General features: G+C 40.0%; 1 protein-coding gene across 3 annotated transcripts in view; it reads left to right on the plus strand.

The window, feature by feature from the left end:
- The window catches only part of vstm4b (V-set and transmembrane domain containing 4b), a 38,359-nt gene that overhangs the window by 9,512 nt on the left and 7,989 nt on the right, over positions 1–20,858 (plus strand). The window contains exons 1-14 of one of the 3 annotated variants that reach the window (XM_041066456.1): positions 2,159–2,229; positions 4,690–4,743; positions 5,843–5,950; positions 6,145–6,182; positions 6,431–7,432; positions 7,746–7,833; positions 8,675–8,765; positions 8,976–9,131; positions 10,908–11,315; positions 18,816–18,869; positions 19,122–19,229; positions 19,316–19,349; positions 19,492–19,616; positions 20,678–20,742. In XM_041066456.1, coding sequence (XP_040922390.1) covers positions 9,080–9,131; positions 10,908–11,315; positions 18,816–18,869; positions 19,122–19,229; positions 19,316–19,349; positions 19,492–19,616; positions 20,678–20,742 — 846 coding nt within the window. In that variant the 5' untranslated portion in view covers positions 2,159–2,229; positions 4,690–4,743; positions 5,843–5,950; ... (3 more) ...; positions 8,675–8,765; positions 8,976–9,079. Of the gene's footprint in view, positions 1–2,158; positions 2,230–4,689; positions 4,744–5,842; positions 5,951–6,144; positions 6,183–6,430; positions 7,433–7,717; positions 7,834–8,674; positions 8,766–8,975; positions 9,132–10,907; positions 11,316–18,815; positions 18,870–19,121; positions 19,230–19,315; positions 19,350–19,491; positions 19,617–20,677; positions 20,743–20,858 lie in introns of those variants that run through there. The other 2 variants (XM_041066457.1, XM_041066458.1) reach the window with 2 other exon arrangements.

Consider the following 20,858-nt stretch of genomic DNA (forward strand, 5'->3'; position numbering starts at 1 on the left):
TTGTTTCCAGTCTTACTGGGAGTTAAAAGAAATCCACAACATGTTTGCTTGGTGCAGCAGCTGGAATTTAGGCATAGGTAGTTACACAGTTAGCTAACCATGAGCTGGTAATGCAACATATGTGTGGCTGTGGTGGTTTCGATAGTTCTGGGGAGCACGTCTCCATGCAATCCTGTCATGTGAATATCAGAGTTTGAGTGCATTGAGATAAACAGCTGGCGATGCTAATTCTGCCAGTCAAACCTCATTTGATAAACAAGTTGAAAAGAATATGGCATTTATGTCTGTTTCATGTATTAATTCAGGGAACATTACAGACTCTTTATCGTTCCCAACAGATCAGCTGTTTTCTCAAAGTGTGTTTCCATTACCTCAGTAATAATTCAGACCAGTAAACAAGACCCAGCCTGAAAGTCTGAGACAAGATCAAAATTTAGACTAAAAAATTTGTGAGCTAGAATAGAGTGGTTGTGTCCAGTGGAGGAGCAGGACAGGGTGATCTGAAAAGTGCAAACACAGACGTGCTTGTGACAGAGCAAGAATTTAGACATAAATTTAGAGAGACAGACTTTGTATATTTATATATATTTTGGCCAAAACAAAACTGCAATATATGGACAGCAGAGCAGATTATATCTCCTCTCTGTTCCTCTGTCATCAATAATACACTAATGTTAACCTAAGTTTGCTTGCAAACATTAACAGGCTATAATATAATGAACCAAACATGTTATTGTCCATTACGTTCACAAATTGTTTGACCGACACTTCTGATTGCTTTGGCCTGTAAATAAAAGAAAGAAAGAAAAAACAACTTCAAAAGCAGAGAGCAGACAAGCTGGACAGCAGACACTGAGGAATGAAGTCCAGTCCTGCAGACACAGGATTCAACTTTTGTTTGTGCCATTATGACTGACACCCACATGTGTTTTGGTTGGCTTTGGAACCATGAAGACCTAGCAAGCGAACTGGGACAGGCAGGCGGGTGGGGGTGGGGGGGGGGGGGGGTAACTGGCCTTAAGGACTGACAGGCTAGTAAACCCAGGTATGGGAAGTCTGGGACAGCTGGGGCAGATCGTATACAGTAGAAGACATTAAGATTTAGAAAATCACATATAATGAGACACAACACACAAATGAGTGGCTTCCTGATCAGTGGGAAGTTTAATCTTTTGTGTTACAGAACCCTTGTGTCATGTTTTCACATCACAGCTAAAACTCACATTTGACTATTGTTTCCTGTGAGTGGTAAATGAAAGTGTTAAATAGGTCACTGTAGAAATGAAACCCTTTGAATGTGCAAATTTGAAATGCATGTGTAGTGCTAAATATGTTTTCACCTAACTAAAGGAAATATATTTTTCTGATTTCACAGATATAAAAACTAAAAGCAGCTGAGAATGCAGCCATCGGCTCAGGCATGACATATCTCTATCACATAAACAACCATTGTTTACCTTCTGTGAGGGACGTGATGACAGGACTGCAACAACTGATATGCTGGGGGGCTGAAACTGCAGGTGGCTGACCAATCAAAACAGTTACCTTAGTCATCATAGTTATGCATAAAAATCAGCTGCCAAACACAGTATCAGCTTCATGATATCCCAAGTCCAAACCCACTGGGTTGGATCCAGTCTAGTCTGAGTCTGAGTGGAGAACTTGACCTTTGGTATTTTATTGAGGGAAATACATCTGAGGAGTATCATGTCTGCTGTGGCAACATCTGGCCCACGAATCTTTCCACCTTAACATCAACATCAGTACCTCTAACAATCTTTTCAGCAAGTATCAGTGCCAGCCACTTAATGCGGCAAGAAACAGTCTGTGTAAATAAAATATATAGGGGAGTCTAGAAGTTCTTACTACAAATAACAAGAGAAACAAACTTATTGCAACAGTCCTTGTAATGAAACCACTGCTGTAATTATCACCACTAAATTATTTTATTTTATATTATTTATTAATGTGAAAACCCCAAGAAATATGAGGCCCCCTGCATTATAACAACTTAAAGCACATTGAACAACAGTCAGATAGACGCATAATCTTTTTAATCAGTGTAGTTCTGAAACCCACAAGTTCAGGAAACTGCTCATCGTGAAATCTGAAAAAAAGTTTCCCAGCACTACAAGAAGTCAGTGACTGCCCTAGAAACAACAAGAGACATGAGAGCATTTCAGGTGTGTGGGTGTTTGTCAGCTGTCATGAGGGCTGTTCTCCTCACTGGTGAGTACAATAGACATCTGTATACTGTTATTAAATAGAAATTAATGCTTCTGAACTTTACGAAATATACTAAATATGAATAGTACAAGAACAGAGAGTCAAGTTAACGTATGTTTAATTCTTATAAACTTTAAATAATAATAATAATGATCATGATTATTGTAATTTTCTTAAACAAACTAGTTGAATGGAAATCGAAATGAAAGAAAAAAATCAAAATCGAAAGAATTATTTTGTTTACACTGAATATTTCTCTTATATTCTGTTAAGAGCCAAAGCCTTAGTGCAGTGTCTTAGTGCAGCGTTTTCAGGTATTATGTACTGTAGGTGCTGTGCAATGATTCAGGCAGTTTGCCAGCCAGCCTGATTCCACTGCTTCTGAAAGAAACTGCTCTGTGTGTTAGCAGGGCAGTAAAGTTTATTGAAAGCCATGCAATGAATTAAGAATTTTTTGTCAGGATGCCATTTTCAGCCATTGTACCATATCACGATATTGTTAATGCAGTTTCATTTGTAGTAAAACTTGTTTTTATTGCCAATCTATAAGTCTTATTTTTAATGCCTTGTCTTGGATTTAGAGCCACAGTGGACTGTTAGACCGTCCATGCTCTGCTTGCTGGACGTGGCACATTATGTAAGAGGTCACACTCTGGTCACTGGCAACTTTATCTCCAAACACTCAGGACGCGTTAAGCTGAAATTACCATAGACTGATACATAACAAGTAAATCGTCCCATGACTTGTCACAGGTTCGGCACCTGCAACAGCCAACACTGCAGTGATCAAATTCCTGCCTGTGTCCTTCAGCAAGGTACTTAACCTGTTCTTGCTTGGTCCTTGAAGAGAAATGCATTTTATTTAATTTATTTAATTTAATTTAATTTTATTTTATTTTATTTTATTTTATTTTATTTTATTTTTTTGCCACTACACAAAAAAGTAAAATTAATTCCCATAACATGCGGTCTGAAAAAATGACTGGCTGATTTCTGCTGAAGCTGCATTTTACTGCAGTTCTCTTTAAGGATCCCACTTTACAGCAACAACAGGGCAGGTCCCAGAGCTGCCAGAGGAATGCCACTGAGGGCTTAAAAATGTAAGACAGCCACTTGCTGAGCATGTATGCTCTGCTTCAGTAACACCCTGCTCCACTCTCAGTTACAGTCATACCTCACCCCCCACAGTACCGCTCCACTGTCTTTTGGCCTCTGAACAGGGACCGCTGAGTGCTCAAGGGTCTCTTGGCAGTTGTTCATAAAATTGGATGGTTCCTTCCTCTGTTTTCCCTTGCATGTCTTAAACCTAAAATTCCACTCATGCTGCAAAAGCTGATCTAGCGAATCTAACACAAATGACAGCAGCTATTTGCAACAGCTTCTTAGTCATTTGAATGCACCTCCAAGAAATGACCAGACCAAGATGATCTGAAATTGCTGGTGTGAATGACTAGCAAGGACTGATTGTGATAACATCATCATAATCAGATATGTCATATCATTATGTCTGACTAAAAGCTGCTCTTTCTTACTCAAACCTGTGTGATCACTCATATTGCCAATGCCAGGGGGAATGGTTTCTTATTGACCTTGGTAGTTTCATTATAACTGATAGGAATTTTGGCCAAAACTACCAAAATAAGACACATGTTGTAAATCACTAGAATATTCCAGTCCCAGCTGTTTAGATTGTTCTCTATCAACCCAAAACTGGCACTAAGTCCAGATTCAAGACCAGTCTGTTTGATCTCATCTAAAATCTATATGGGTGGTATGTGTGGTGTTTTGTAAGACCACATTTTCAATGAAGTCCTTTAATTTGGTCATTTCTGACTTTTGTTCTTTATTTTAAAATAAAAGTCTTGCTCCAGTACACTGTCAGCATACCTAGCAGCAGGCACATGTCAAGCGGGGTCTAAAATAAGAATGTGAACCATATGTGTTGACCTATTGGTGCACGCTTGTGTGTGTTGTGTATGTTTTGAAAGACACACATCCTAAAAGCCTCACTTAATTGTTATTTATGACTTAATGTAAAACATCTGTCAATAGATTCTTGTTCTACTTCTTGTTTTTTTATGTGCCTCACATTGGGAGTGTGCTTTAAAAAAAATGTGTGTGTGCACCGGTATAAAGCCTCTAACAGTACATGGTACTGCATGTTATCTGAGGCAGTAGCCAGAGGTTAACCACTCTAGGCTCATTGTTGTATGACTTTTACCTCTAGTGGTAAAAACCAAGGTGCCGTTGAGCAAGACACCTCCTTCTCCACTGCCCCAGCAATGTTTTCAAAGTTACTGCCGGTGTATGACTGAGCATTGTGCAAGAGTTTTTGCACTGAACAGTGCTGTCTATGAGCTCAGTCTTATCTGATGTGAGCAACAACACACTGGTGTTGCATTCTTCCTCTCTGTCTGAATAGCCTGTTTTTGTGACCTGAAAATAATGAATTGTGTGTTTCAGAGTTTCTGCTGATGGGTGTGAGAGGAGATGGAGAAGATTCTGAAGAAAAACTAGGTGGGTCAGCAGAAGATGCACTGATCATAACCTGCCCATCATGGTGGTGGCTTCCTGTTAAAACACTCATTCAGCAACGGTATTTTAGTAACGCCACTGGAAATCCCTTTGTGTTTGTGATAAAAGTCTGTGTAAAGTTTTTACATTTTAGAGCAAAACCGTCGAGGCTTGAATTACAAAAAGTGTCAGGTTCATTCCACATTATATCAATCTATACAATTTAATTAATCAAACGTTTGGTAGGAATTTACACCACTACGGTACAATACCAGCTGTAACATGGGCCTCCACGCTCCATCTTGTGTCCTCGCTCACGTAGAGAGACTCTGTGTCAAAATCCAAGTTGTAAGACTTTAATTATTTAGGTTAATAAGATAGTTTGCACATTTAGTTTGTATCATTGGTTGTAAAGTTGTGTTTTATCAAATTGCTTTCCCATTTCTTTCTGTGTCAGGTAGTTATCTCACACAGAAGACCTTGGGCAAGGTCATATATTCCATCGCAGGAGAACTGCAAGGCTGCAATCAATTATTAATTTCATTTTAAATTGATCCGACAGTCATTTTTCTGTAATAACTGACTGATTGTCCACTGAATAAAATGCGAGAATATAGTGAAAAATGCCCATCATTCTTGCTGGAATCCGGACAACTTTCAAACCACTGGAATGATTTCCAATCAGCTCTGGTTGTAAAGTGAACTTTGTAAGTAGGACGGCTCAGATGAGTTGACCAGTAATCCCCCCCACCCCCACCCCCCCACAAATGATTCCTAGATGTTCAGGATTCAAATTGCAAACACGTGACGCAATTTCATATGCAGAAACGAGCATGAGACCATGACTGAGACCTTTATCTTCCACAGAGTAAACAAGTTGTGAAACCAAACATCTTCTCTTCCCTCTCTTCGCTCTCCCATAAGCCCACCCCACACACCACCCCACACACCAAACACACACACACGTGCTGTTCAGACTATCAGGAGGGCTGAACATGAGCTAGCATTGCCCAAACTGATGTCCTCCTCTGTTGCAGGTGTTGTTGTTTCGCATCTTGTTTGCTATCAGCCATTTCATGTCCGCCGCTTGTTTTTCCTCCAGAAATAAAGTACGTTTTGATAGGAGCTGGGATCGGCCTGTTCTTAGCTGCTGTATTCATTATCATCAAGATCTGCATCATCAGGAAACAAGTGCGTGATAACACCATAGGTGAGGTCACGTTATGGTCACTTACTTTTGTAATTTGAGAACTCTGTGATACATCAACTTACAATACATTTCCAAATTCTGTTTCTTATGTTTGTCTTGTTAGGGTCTTGTAAATTACTCTTTATGTGTAAATAACAGAAAATGTGATTTGCATGTTTATGTCACCATGTCTCAAATTGTTCTTCTACATACAGATTTTAATACAGACAGTACTGCAAAGAGAGCCAGAGAGGTAAGACATAAACCTTATAACTTGTTTTGATCATTATACTGACATAATAATTATAATACAATCAACACAAACACAAAACTTTATGGGATTTTTTTTGCCCATTTATATGTGGCAATCATAGAAGACATGAAGATGAACCCTAAATGTTTTGCAATGACAAAAACAAAAAATTAATCTCTTTCTTTTATTTTGTTAATTGAGGGAAACATGCACTGGTTTCCATAACTTTTATTTACTCTCAACCACAGCCTCACATGCTCACTTTGAGCAACTTCAGCCAATCAGAGAATCCCATGGCGACAGAGTCCACTGACATGCAGTGTTAAAGGTCAGGCAGGGGGATCTACAGGACAATGTGAACCCTACAGAAGTGGCATCTGGGTGACAGGTCATGCAGGGGGCCTCTCGTCTCCTCACTTTTTAGTTGCACAAACTTCAGTGTAAAACTGTTTTACCTCTTGTACTTGTTCCTCAATAACATGTATCATTATGCTTTTTATAATGTACATCTGAAGAGAATTGTGTTTTTCTATGACCGTGTAGAGTTTGAATATAAATTTCCAGTCATTTAAGAACCTGAATATGTAGATTTATGTGCTTTTTGTTTTGCTCTTTTCTTGAAAAACCCAGCTGCTCTACTGACACACTTACTGCACAGAGATTATTCACTACAATCAGCAGAAAGCTTCAGGACTAACAAACATTTCATACATTTTCCACAAGGTGGCAACATTTACCTTAAAGACAGAGGAACCAGAGAAGCATTTATAATGATTCTTTGTACTTTAATTACTTGTATTCAGAACTTAAACATCTATCACTGATTGACAGTTAATCACATGTGGATAATGACAATGATCGTTTCCTTTAAGTAAGCAACTTCTCAAGTACCATTCACTGGTCATGAAAACATTCTGCAGCTTCACTCTGACAATGTGCATTTCATGGATACGTACGGTACAAATTAATGTAAGTATCTATCTATCTATCTATCTAAAAAGTGCATAGGAGAATGCAAACCCAAAAACTTTTTCTGTTCCTCAACTGTCATCCAAGTTTTGGAAGACATCTGTACATCCGATGATCAACTTAAAACAAAGGACAACCTATCCATCAAATTTGTGCACACTTTTTGTTAACTTTTTAAGCTGCATTGCTAACATGCTAATTTTGCTATTGGAACTGAAACAAACTTCATTTCCAAAACAGTTCATTCTGAAGATGGGACATGAGATCTAACATCTATAAATGTAAGAACTGTGTATGAATGATTAAAAAAAAAAAAAAAAAAGTCGCACCACAAAGTCCATTTAGCAGCAGTTCTGGAGCTTTTGATCACATGACCTTCATCAGCAGATGGAGCTTGTCTTGTTTCCACAGAAGAGTAATTAGTTGTAATTTATGTAGTCATTATTTTTGTGAGCTCAACATATTATTAGACCAGTGTCCTGTGTTGTAATTTATTGTACTTTTACAGTTACTGCAAACACACTTAGCTCTCAGGCTGGAGAGTTTTGGCGCTGTTCCACCTCCGTACCATATGATCTGTATCATCCTAATTAGGAATCTGAGTGCTCTGCCAAGTGTCTTTGACTGCCTCCTCCAGACCAGAGATGGATAAAGAAGAACCAATAAAAAAACGTCTTTACTGGTAACTCTATATGCCAACACAGAATAATAACTAATAATAATAAACAGATGTACTCACTGTTTAAGTCTTACTGTTTACAGCATAGTCACTGAATTAATGCAGGTCATGCAACTTAAAAATACAATTTTGGGGGGTTTTTTTAGTCTGATGTACAACATTAAGGAACAAACTGTTTGCAGAAACAATAATAAACAAGAAAAACACATGATCAAGGACTTAGAGCCCTAATTCAGGTAAATCCGACACCATATTTTGCACTGAATGCTGTAGATTATAGAGCTTTAGCAAAGTGGCGACTTCTTTGTGAGGGGATCAGCGCCATTTGTCAGGCTGTCGCCAGACTAGGAGCACTTACGAGGCCCTGCAAGCAGTCTCCACTATTATCTGTAAATCAGAAGTGTCCCAGATCTCCAAAGCGCTGCTCTCTAAGGTTTGATAAAAGCCAGAAAAGTGTCCCAAAAAACCCAGAGCTGACAGACTGCCGCACAAAGATTCACTGTGGGATCCTGTTACACGAGACAAGAGATGATGGGAGATAGATGTAGACACACACAGACGTACACAGACACAACACTAACCATAGTTTTCAAGGACCCATTTTGAAGCAGTTTGAGGAACCACATCAGTTTAGCACAAGGAAATTCTGGGACAATTAAGATGGCTAACTTTAAATGCAAAATTAATCTATATAAAATGTTATTTTCCATCATTTTGTTTACCACAGATATGCCCACACACAAACACGAGCTGCAAACCCCCACCCCTCCCCTGTGTCAAGCATGTGTGTGTGTGTTCCAAAATAAAAGCCCTGACTGAGGTCTGCGCCTGCTGTCCTCCACAGCTGGAAGTGGGATTTGCTCGGCGTCAATCTCCTCCCTCCCCTCCATCCTGCACAGGAAATTACATTTCCCACTCCCTCGCCAGAACCAGAGGTGTGTTCACGTGAGTATGTGTGTGTGTGTCCTCGCACATGCTCACCTGTCTGTTTCTGTCTGCTCTGCGTGCATGTGCAAATGCTGGTGTGTGCGCACGTGAGTCTGCCAAATGTGTTTTCACTGTGTGTGACAGGAGGGGGGAGGGGCGGAGGGAGGTTCTGAGTAGAAACAGAGTGTCCAATGTTTCATATTACACTCCTCTGCTAGGAGGGAAAAAGAGAAGAAGAAGAGGAGGAGGAGGAGGAAACCTGGGGCTTCTTTTCTTCAGAGGCATTTAACTGAGAGTTTATGGAGGCTCACGGCCGTGGAAAATGAAGATCTCCTCTGTGGTCTTCGCTCTCCTGACTCGAGCACTGTTTGGAGGTAGGAAAAGTTTGTTTTGCTTCATACCAGACTGGATGTGTTAGAGACAAAACAGTGTCCACTACCTGTTAGAGACGCTTTGTAGAAAACATCTGAGAATCAAGGAGGATGTTGGGGTGCTGGGTGAGGAGAGATGGAGAAAAACATTTTTTTCTAGATAAGATGCTTTTTTTTAAACTGCTGTAAAACCTCTACACAATGTTTCCAGTTACTGCTAAAATAAATGCACTTCCAAGAGATTGCAGGGTGTGTTGGCAAGAAAATAACAAGTTTTTCAAACTTGCAAATGTTTGCAGAGATGAGAGGGGATTCCAAAGTGAAAATTGGTGGTTGTCCTGTGAGTGTTTGAAAGCAAAACAGAGCTTTCAGTCTCACCTCTGCATTTATTTACAGTGATCTCAGTGTTCTGCTGTCAAAAACAGATTATTAAATGTAACAGTTTAGTGTTTAAAATCACATTTCAACAACAAAAACAATTTTTTTCAACCTCTCAACTATATTTTCCAAAAGCAAATGAAAGACAAAAACTGTAAACAAGGCAGTGATTTTGATTACGTGCTGCGCTCAAAGCATCTGACTTGTGTGACAGTAAAAATGCTTGCGTGTCATGCAAAGTGCGGGATGTGAAAATGCCCAGCGATGGAAAAAAAGGACGTGTGATATGTTGTCATGCAACACATGCAGCAATAAGGTTCATTCCTCAATATTCATCCCACGTATGTCGTCACGTTCCAAAAACAACACGGCTGTCAGCGCGAGAGGGAAGTGGACTGTTGAGCAACAACACTAAACTGCGAGTCCTGGACTGTATGCATCTCAGATATGATGTGTAGCTTCCACTTGTGGAACAAACCTTCAGTACATTTGTTACGCTGATTATCGTTCTTTTGTGCTGCTCTGGTGATCAAGAGACAAGTTCACCTCGGTCAGTGAGGCATTAGCTGCTTCTTCTGGTAATGCGTACCATCTTTAAACCATTATGCTGCATTTAACTTCAATGTGACTTTCAAGGGCCAATTGGAAAGGGAATGAAAACGGCTTCCATTCCCTGTGTTAATACAGATCTTCAGAGTGCTGCTTTTAGATAAAACTTTTCCTTATATTCGTGTTTTTCCCTCACATCTGACACAGCAACCTTTAAAAATTGATCTAAACTCCATAGATATGCAGTGAATCCCAAACTGAAGCCCATGACAAGACAACCTTTCCTATTTTCCCTGATAGTTGAAAGTCAGGCAGCAGCAATGAACTTTTTGTTATCAAAAAGTTGTTGACAAAACTGAGAAAAATGGGAAGTAATAATGCTTGTTAAGACAGTCAAAAGTTCCTTGAGTGGCGACGGTTTTGTGACTTGTTTCCACTCAGACTAGTTTTACTTACACTGTAAAACTTTTTGTCAGTTTTAAAGCAGTTTTAAACCTAAAATTACAATCACAATGAAATTCAGCTCAGAATTAATGTCCACACTAAAGTGTGTAAACCTGAAATTATAGTCTGAACTTGTGGTTTCTAGCCATTTTCAGAAAAATCTCTGTCCACACAACATCTCTTCAGTCCCTAGCACTCATTATAACTTAACATAGATGTAACATCCATATTTCAGAAGTGATGGCACTGGTCTGAATGTGGCTGTTAACATTATCGCAAAAGCAGTAATGAGAAACATGGCTTCAGAGTCACATGAGTTTTGTTAAGAAATAATACCAAAAGTCTTGTTACTGCATGCTGTAGGTAAGTACACTTTCTAAAATAATTCTCTAAAACTTGCTTCTCCAGATTTGTGTTTGGCCATCAACGTCACCATCACCCCATCCCCCTTCACCGTGGCCCAGGAGGGTCAAAATATCACTCTCTCCTGTGTTGTGTCCCAACGGCGCCGAAATACAGCTTTACCAGTGGTGAAATGGACCTTCCTACCAGCGGGCACAGACCGGCTGGAGGACGAGCTCCTAATTGCCCGCGTCAACATGAGGAAGGCCCGTTTCTATGGCAACTACACTAAGAGCTTCCCGTGGCCCAAACTGAAGCTGACAGTGGTAAAGCAGGGGAAGATCTTTGACCTACTCATCTTGAATGTCTCAGAGGGGGACCGGGGGCTCTACATGTGCCGAGTGCAGGAGTTTAAAAAGCACCAGGACCGCTGGAAGGCCTCATCCAACTCCACTGCTGCTACTGAGCTCAGAGGTGAGGGCTGGATTTATTATTCAGTTTTTTCCTGCCACTCTCTTAACACTGAAAGATTTGCCAAGTACGGATACTTTATGAGCATCACCTTGCTTGACATTTGTTAAGTTGCTCACAAGTGGTTTAAGTGCACCTTAGAGCGGTCAGTTTGAAGATTATGCCAGGTAAAAAAAAAAAAAAAGAGTGTACACACACTTATAATTGTAAGACCAGTACCAGGCGTTTCATAAAAGGATGCTCCAACCAAAGTCATACTTGAACGGTAGCTGTAAACAGCTTTTAGCTTGCTAAAGATTAGGACATGGGCTCTCCAATCTGCACAAACCAACCACTCAAACTCAGCAGTTCAACAGTGGATCTACTGTAGCTGAACTTTGGCAAAAATAGGACTCACTAACACAAAGCTAATCAAGAAACAATGGCAGTTAACAACTTAATATGCTGCACCATTTCACTTGCTATGAGTCATTTAGCAGGTCGTTCAGACTCAACCAGGAATTATAAATGAGTCAATACACCGATTTACAGATATCTTGGAAGTGATCATTAACACTGTTTAAATACATAACTTCTTGCTGTTATCAAGTAATATTATTTGCTAATTACTTCTTAATTACTCGTTAGCTTGTGATTAATTATCCGGTGGGTCCTGATTTGTTCTTCAGGACTTGGTAACTATGTAGGATCTAGTGCTACAAGAGGTCAAAAACTCTGGGAGTCTTTAATGTCGAGCAGTCTGTATTTAGCCTGAGAGGCAAAACTCAGGGGGAAAAAAAGTTTGCAAAGCATTCACAACGGCTCATTAAGTATATTGCTTTGGACACATGGCAATAATTGAAGGTGACTCTGATGAACACTTTTATCAACTCAGACCTTCTCTCATCTGCACTGTGGAGGTTGGACAGTGAGAAAACACTGTTGAAAGAGATTTTAGTAAGAAAGTTAACAGAAAAAGTGAGGGGAACACGTCCCAGTACAATAGCAGAGAAATGTCTGTTTTAAATTAGTGGGGTTATGAATTGACATAACTAAAACTGGGGTCTTGAGCCAAAAAAAAGCTGGGAACCAGCGCATTAGGCCACCACCATTATTTCTTGGTAGAAGGCACCAGTAGCTGCAGCCCAGTTTCTCACAGAATGACATCACCGGCTTTAATAGTGCAGCTCGGAGACTTAACAACTATTTCTGAAACCACAACAGAGGCAATGACAAATGCTGTTTTGATAATAGTACGACCGCAGATAGTTTTCAACAGATGCCAGGTTGGTCTACAGAGATATTCCATGGCCAGCAGCAGAAAAGTGTGACTGTTACTGAGCAGCTCCCAGCTGTGGACACATCTAACTGTTTGAGGTTTTAGCTGGACGTTTGAAAAAGGTCCCAGATGCCCTGTTAAATATCTGTCAGTCAGTAAGGGCTCATACAATGAACTTAACCTAAAGGCTTGAGGCTTACCAACCCTTTGTGCCATCACATGCTTGGTGCCAATCCTGTCAATTGCCCCCAGATAAATCACTGTTTAAGTCAAAGTTGTGTAGGTAAAATTAAAATGTGCAAACCTACACTGCAGATAGAAGAAAAAGGGAAGCAGCTCTGTGTCTCCCGTAGTAGCAGTTTTTCTGACCACAACTGGATGATGTAATTCATCTGTCTGAAGCATTGGTGAAGTTGGTTCACTGAGAAAAAAAATGTACTGTCCTGCTTTTGATTTTGGAAGGGAAATGTCATTGGTTAGAAACAAGCCTGAAGATAAAAGGATCCTCCAGTGCATCGAGTTGCGGCTTTGACTGAGAAGATGATCTTGGAGAAAGAGCAGAGAGAGTGTGAGGTTTCAGCGCCGCCACTGGCATAAGAGACGTTTGCTCAACGGAACGGATGACACATCCACTGGTACCAGATACTGCACAGAGATCTCTTCACTTTCATAAAACCAGAACCAGACTTTAAAAGCTTTATCATTTCTCTCTCCTAGCTGAGACATTGCATTTGTAGCTGACGACCATCGATGTGTCGGTTGAGATGAGAGATTTTATTTGCTGCAGCTAGTTATTAAAGCTAATATTGGCCTCATGAGTTGGATGACAATGTTTTCTCTGTTGTTGGTCCACGTAGAATAAAATAATAATGATAATAATAATAAATAGGGAAAAGCTAGTTAGTGTAAGATCAGGCTGCTAATTCATAATAACATAACCCCGTTTAGCTTCTTGATCTTACGTATCTGTTCATGCTTTCATACATTCATACGTTCAATACTTTCATAGTTACCTAATGATGGCTTTGGTTACTACTGGGTTTGTAGGAGAGTCAAGCATACTCACATTTGTAGCTTAGTGCAGATAAACACAGTTTGATCCGTTTCTTACATGAGTTAAACAAGTGCATTTTTTAGTTTTGGAGAAGCTAGAAAAATAACCCCACCCCACAAGCTCTTAGAAGATTCAAAGCTTAACAAACCTATAGGTAGGTAACTAGGCACAGTATATTGTTAAGATATGAATAGGCTGCACAATCTGGGTGAGGGGTTTCAGTAAATGATCGGTGGCTTTACCCTGTGTCTGCATATTGCTGCTTTTTATCTTGAGTGAGTCTGAATCTGAAAACAATTCATCTTTAAATTTATTGCTGTAGTACTGTTAGTGTTCCTCTCCACTTTGAACAACAGTAGACGTTGCTCACCACATTTTCCATGGAAGCGTTCCGACAGGCTGTGACTTTCAGGGTGTCCACAGCCAAGTCAGGGCTCAGGCAGACACACAGTCCCTACCAAGAGCTGTTGACATTGGCCCTGACGAGGAGTTTCCCTCCCAAAAGTAGAACAGGGTGAGAATCCAGAGAGACTCAGCAGAACTGCAACAAGAGATAGTTGTGCTGGGGAAGGTAAAGTTTGAATGTTTGTGTGCAGTGACAGTCGAGTGGGCAGCTGGCTTGTGTCTGGCTCTCAACCTTTAGTGGTCAGGGATGTGGAGAGCTATTTTCATCCAAGGAAGTACCGGCCCATTATGGTTTCAGTGATAATAATAAAAAACCCTACCGCAACATTTTTGGATGAATACCGCAATCATGACACGAATGGCAATAGATGTAGAAAATAAAACTACATCATTTATTTTTCATTACACAGTCGAGGTGACAAGAAGCAAAGCCAGAGATTTAGGATGAGACCAGAATAAGTCCCTTGTTCAGCAGCCTGTTACAATTACCATAAAAAAAAAAATTGTAGCCTTTCACAATATGGATATTGCACATTATTTCTAGATTTTGATTTATTTTCTATTTGCAACCATAGTTTGTAGTTTATAGTATCAAATTTGATTATTTACTCCACATACACGTGTTTAATCAAACTTTATTATTGAAATCCAATTAGAAAAGTTTTGAAAAACCATATAGATTAGTTAGTGAAGTTAATTTGAAAGGTAAGAAACAATACAAATTTTAAAAGATTACAGACACAGGAATCGATGATGCAAGGATCCAGTTGAAATCAGTTTAAAGTGTAAGCTACCTATTTAATACAAACGGTCAAAATCAACATTTTGGCCATTTGAGGTCAAAATCGGAGGCCAAGACATCCTGACCTTTAGGTCTTCGTATGAGTCAAGCATCAACAAACGCTGGATCCTACATTTGTATTTTTTCTAAATGTCCACACCAACGGTTGACAGCTATGATAAACATCAGCTACAAATCTGAGGGGTTAAAGCCCCTGTGGGACCATTGCTCTTGGTCCCCACTTCAAATGAGACACAGCAGATGGCTGAGACAAATGTGTGTGTGAGTGTGTGTGTGTGTGTGTGTGTGTGTGTGTGTGTGTGTGTGTGTGTGTGTGTGTGTGTGTGTGTGTGTGACGTCAAACTGATGGAATTCTTGTGGTCGGATAACATTAGGCAACCAGGTGTTTCCACAATCTGTCTCACACAAAAAACTCTGATTACTCTACTTACTACTGCTATAATAAACACATCCAGAGAGGTCAGAGGGTTTGGTAGCAAAACTGAGGGCAGAGCCCAGTGTGGATACAGCCTCCTCTTGGCATAAACAAACCAAACTTTTACGTATTTCTATAACATATGTGGGTGACTTCGAGTTGACAAGTGTGTTTATAAGACATAGGGTACGGATGTGGCATGGGTCTAAATATAGTAAGAACATGGACCTCTGGGTACTCTACTGGCAGCTCTAGAAGGAAAAATGAAAATCAGAAATATCACAATTCTGAGGCCACACACATCAGGAGCTTTTCCTGTAAGAGAAACTGGCATAAAAAGGAGGAGGACATATGAATAAGAAACCAATAAACCCGGGCTATGTTTATGTCCATAAAAGGGACACAGTGAACAAGTGTACAGAGAGATGCTAATTCTTAGAAGAAAAGATGCAGAGACGCAACAGGAAGTTAAAGGGTGGATTATTTGACGCTTTGTCAAGACACACAACACTACTGTGTACATACATTCATCTCCACTCATTTATAATACAGCAAATTAGAGCATTGACTAACTCAGTGGATAAAGAAGACACAGAGGATCATTATTCTCTCCAGTCCACGTCTGTGTATTGATGTTTACGGGGTTTGTTGGGGCACCAAAATAGCCACAAATCTGAAATACAGTCAGCAACTGAATGCAACTCTGTGGATGCGATGAACAAAAAGTAGTCTGTTGAATGTTTCCACTTAGTCAGATGCAGTCTTCTGCCATTCAAAAGTTGCTGTAAAAAGAAGACATTTTGTAGATGAGGATAAAAGGCAGTTTTATGGCACACAGTGTCCAATTTCTGATTATTCCAACATGTACAGCTGCCTCACTGACAGAGCTACACAGAACCTGAGGCAAAAACACCACATAAACGTCATAGATGTTATCAAGATTTATGCTGTGAATAAATTTACTGTGAACGAAGGGTAGGGCTTTAAATTGAATCATCTGCCAGTTGAAACAAACGGAGAAAGTCTGTTTCAAATAATGGGCTGAGACTTACAGTGATTTATTTGCCATAGTTTTAACACAGATACGAAACTTTACTTGTGTGTTGAATTCATCATGCCTTCTGTAGAAATTCTTGATTGGTGGCAATTTTTTCAAGTCCAAAGACTTTTTGCCCCCAGCATCAAGTCGAGTGGCTCTGACAGATTCATGCTGATAAAACAGGTGTTCAACATAAAAGTGCTGCCAAAACCATTTAACCTGCAAGCCTGCTCAGATTTGCAAAGTAAATATACGGCAAAAATTTTACAGCCAAGTCTTGTCTATCTTCCATTTAAAAAAGATTGAGAGCAGTGTGTTTCCAAACAGCAGAATGTAGGTCACATATGGTCAGCGTGGGTTAGTGGTTTCACAGATGGGGACAAAGTCCAAAGGTATCTTCCCAACAGTCCCAGTGTGAGGACTATTGCTATTACTTATGAACAGCTTTTAACCTAAAGTACTGAAACATGTAAATCGGCTGCTTTACATTGTTTAAAAAACTTAAATTCTATGAAAACGATGTGTGGTTGATAACACCAGTATAAGAGTAAGTAATTAAACTGAATGCAAACAACGCTGCTTAGTGCATTTCATTTTCTAAACTGGCTAAACTCACTAAACATATTGCGTAGTGAACTGGTGAAAGATGTTGTGTATGAATGAGGGTGCCCTGTTATTTCTGGTCTTGCACAGTGAAATTTAGCCTTAATAAATGTTACCCTATAACAAAATGAGTGGTTTGACTGTAGAAGTATATGCATGATGCAGCATTTTGCAGAAAATGCTTTCTAGAATTCCATCTTAGCTTTTTCAGACCTGCAGTCTTTGCTTCTACCTTCTCCTCCTTTCATTTACCTACAGATAAAGGTCCTTTTTGTGTGTGCAGATAAACTGTGTGTTTGGATTATCTGAGGTATGCTTGTTGGTTTGGCAGTCAGTCAGTCAGTCAGCACATAAGAGCAGCCAGTCTGCCTATGGGAAAGTTTCCAGCCGGCGTGGTGGCGAGCCTGTTCGTCGTCAGCTGCTGGTGGTTTGGGGTATTTCAAGATGTCCCGGTGGGTGTCACTTCACGAGCTTCCTGCCACCAGCTCAGCAAGAGTACAGTGGTGTTAAGACGACTGCGGTCAGATGGGGTGGAGAAATGAGTGAGTGTGTGGGGCGAGACTTCACGTTGAGTATGGGAAATACATTCTCAGTCATTTTAGATACAAGCAGCCTTTAGCTGGGATTCTCATTACAGATTTAGGCTGCATTCACAGGCCTTTGATCCCCCACTGGTGCTCATAATTGATTTTTGGGGCATAACTGCTCTACTCTGGGATGTACAGTGAGCCATATCTTATCTAAGATACAGTAACTCTGAAAAGCCAATTTAAGTCACATTCAATTTAATAAGCTTCTCCTCATTCTTGTAATTTGTGCATGTTATGGTTTTGTTTAAATCTACTGTTCACTAATCCCTCCCCATGTAGTAATCATCCAGTCAAGCTTAGCAACCATAACAAGTCACAGCAGAGGTGTCATATGGTTTCTCACTGTACTGTAAGACTAATTACCTTTACCCTAAATACAGTACAAAAACAATCCTTCTCACCATCAGTTGGTGAGGATGCTATCTTATGGCTGTAAATTTTATCTTAAGTCTGAATTCTGGGTTTTCAAAGATCATGAATGTAGCTATCAAATGCATATTTAAGACCCTTTGCAGGCTTATGAGCAGCTGCTCATAAGCCTAAGTTAGAATGAAAAGGAGCAAGCTACAGCTGATAAAGTCATGACAAAGTGATTTAAATCTGCCATATAAACAGTCACCAACTGGAAATGAGAAGTCTTGAGGCAAAAGTCATGTGATTCTTACCACAGGGTTACAGCATGTGAATGGTGGCCTAATAGTTAAGGTGCTTATCTTGCAAGTTTCTCAGTTTAATACCTAGCTTGTTGCATGTCTCACCTCTCACTTCTTTCTAAAAAAAATACAAGCAACTGAGGCATCCTCAAGAATGTAAATTAGACCAGCTATTTGTTTTTCCAGTGTTTGTTTTATGTTGTTCTTCTCCATATTTCTTTATTTACTGTCATGGCAAACAGGGAAACTTGACGGCCGGTAAATCAAAAAGACGATGATCTGAATGTTCCTGGCAGCCTTTTAATGTTCATGTTGTTGGCGTCACAGATAGAAAAAGCATGTCCCCCGAGGAGGGCTGCCCTCTTTTACCACAACAGTTTGTTATGAAGGTGAAGGAGATGGGTGGGCTCAAAGAACGGGTGGATGTGAGGTAAAAGTTTACAGTGATGCATATCTTTAAACCAACTTTTTGCTCTAATGTGGATGAGTTATTTAGCCTTTTTCTCAACTTTGGACAGTGAATCTGAGACCGGATCAGGCAGGGAGGAGACCCACCTCGCCTCTCTGTCTTCCTAGACTTCGCTTTATTTAAACTCTTGCCGGTGTGTAATCAGGCAGCAGGGAAGCCACAGTGATGACTGCAGACTTTACATGTTTCTCTTCTCTCTTTCTTTCTCCATGCAGTGCATGTCCTACCGGCCACCAAGGCCAAAGAAAGCCTGTGGAGCTTGTTTGAAGGTAAGTCGTCGTATTTTTAGTGTGTGTCTGAGTGTGTTAGTGTATGTGTGTGTTTGTGGTGGACTGGCACTGTATCGTCCTTGGCAGGCAAAAATAACCCAGCCCAAAGGATATACTACAGTGCCTTAAATAGCTCAGCATTTCATGTACTTTTTTTTTTTCCTTCAGATTTTTGTGTGCAGTGAAGCAGTGGCACGAGGCTGCTGTGCTGGTGGACTAATGTGTGTGTGTGTACGTGTTTGTGTGTTTCAGATGTGTACCTGTGTGCAGTGCTGATCTGCTCAGTGGGCCTGTTGTGCATGTGCATGTTCACGGTGACGGTAACCTGCCAGTACATACAGAAGAAGCAGAGATTAAAAGGTTAGCGGCAATGTCAAGATCACTCCCCACTGATAATCATCAACTGCACCAGTTGTTACGTTTCTAAATGTGTTATATCTTTGCAGATAATTACCACCTTGTTAAAAGCCCTCAGAACAGGTAAGATTTTAGGGCAATGCAGCTTCACATTTAAATAAAATTCTTTTATAATTCCTAATAACCAAAAAAAAAAAAAAAAAGCAAACAAGCAATCAGGTGTTCTTTACTGCACTGAACCTCTTGTAATCTATTTTCACTTTAGCTCAGGAGAGACAGTTACCAGTGTGGTTAGTGTGTCTCCTGCACTGCCTCAGAAGGAGAGGAGGTACAGGAAGAAAAGGAGCAGAGACTATCAAGATGAGATACCACCAGAGATACCAGCCAAAGGTAAAGTTTTCTGTGGTCTTAAACATGTTGCAAAAGGTGAAAGGTTTTCTCAAAAGAAAGCAGATTATAATTCCTCTAAGTTGTAATTACATGTATTTATATTTTACTTATTTTCCATAAAGAACACCAGCAGAAACAGCATCGGTCCAAACTGAGGTTTACACTTGGTTCATTTTGTTCTGTGTGGCTTTCCAAACATGAAGACATGCTGGCATTAGAGGTCGACATCCACCGCTTCCACATATAAACTCTGGAGTTATGAGGATGTTTCCTGAAGTTGACTGGGAAAACTTTCTCACCCCTAACAAACCACAGCTTAGTCACACCAAGTCCACTTCTTAATTAGCATGTGGAGTGTAATGTATCATCGTTTTTAACTGAAAGCAAAAGACTTTTTTTTAAAAAGTCATAGTGACTTTATTACCATCCTATCATCACACTGTATTGACATACTATTAGCATAAAAAGTAAAAAAAAAAAGTCAAGCTCATATCCCTGTAAAAAGGCAAACATTTCTCACATGTCATTGTATGGCTGAAGCAAACCCGATGAAACATGTTAATTAATGAGCTTTGGAAGCGCTGGAAAAGCCAGGCTAGCCATTTCCCTCTGTTGCCAGTCTTCATCTAAACTAAGTTAAGCTCACTGGTTTCAGTGGTATCATCTAACTTCAGGTCAGAAGGTGAATACGTGTATTTCCCAAAATGTCCAACTGTTCTTTTTAGTTTCAGGCCATAAAACCAAAACAATTACCTAAAAGAAGCCAAAACGCTGTAACAGCTGAGAGGAACTACAAGGTTGGGTGATAATTCTTTGTGGGCTCATCTATGGAGGCAACCCCTCTCATATGACACATAGTTTTCTAATCCAGGGTTAATATAAAAATACATGTCCTATTATCCTCACAATTGTCTGGCTAAAGATGATGTGAAGGAGGGGAGCATCTGTTAAGTTTGTGGTTGTGATGGAGAGGTCTGGTTCTTGTTGTACACATAAATATATACATTATATTTGATAAACACATCTCTGCAAAACCACTAACTTTTGTTTTGTCCCCACAGCTCCCATTGGAGACAAAACAAGGAAACCCAAACTTTTAAAACCACAGCCAAGGAAAGTTGTGTTGGTGAGCACCATCCATTCCTTTCCTTCATTGTTGTCAAGTAATCAGGAACCTACCGAGTAATCATTTTACCTGTTTTCATGCCTCTGTAACTTAAATGTACATGTAGTTTATTCCAC

Source organism: Toxotes jaculatrix, chromosome 21, assembly GCF_017976425.1.
Source record: "Toxotes jaculatrix isolate fToxJac2 chromosome 21, fToxJac2.pri, whole genome shotgun sequence".
NCBI classification, from domain to species: domain Eukaryota; kingdom Metazoa; phylum Chordata; class Actinopteri; family Toxotidae; genus Toxotes; species Toxotes jaculatrix.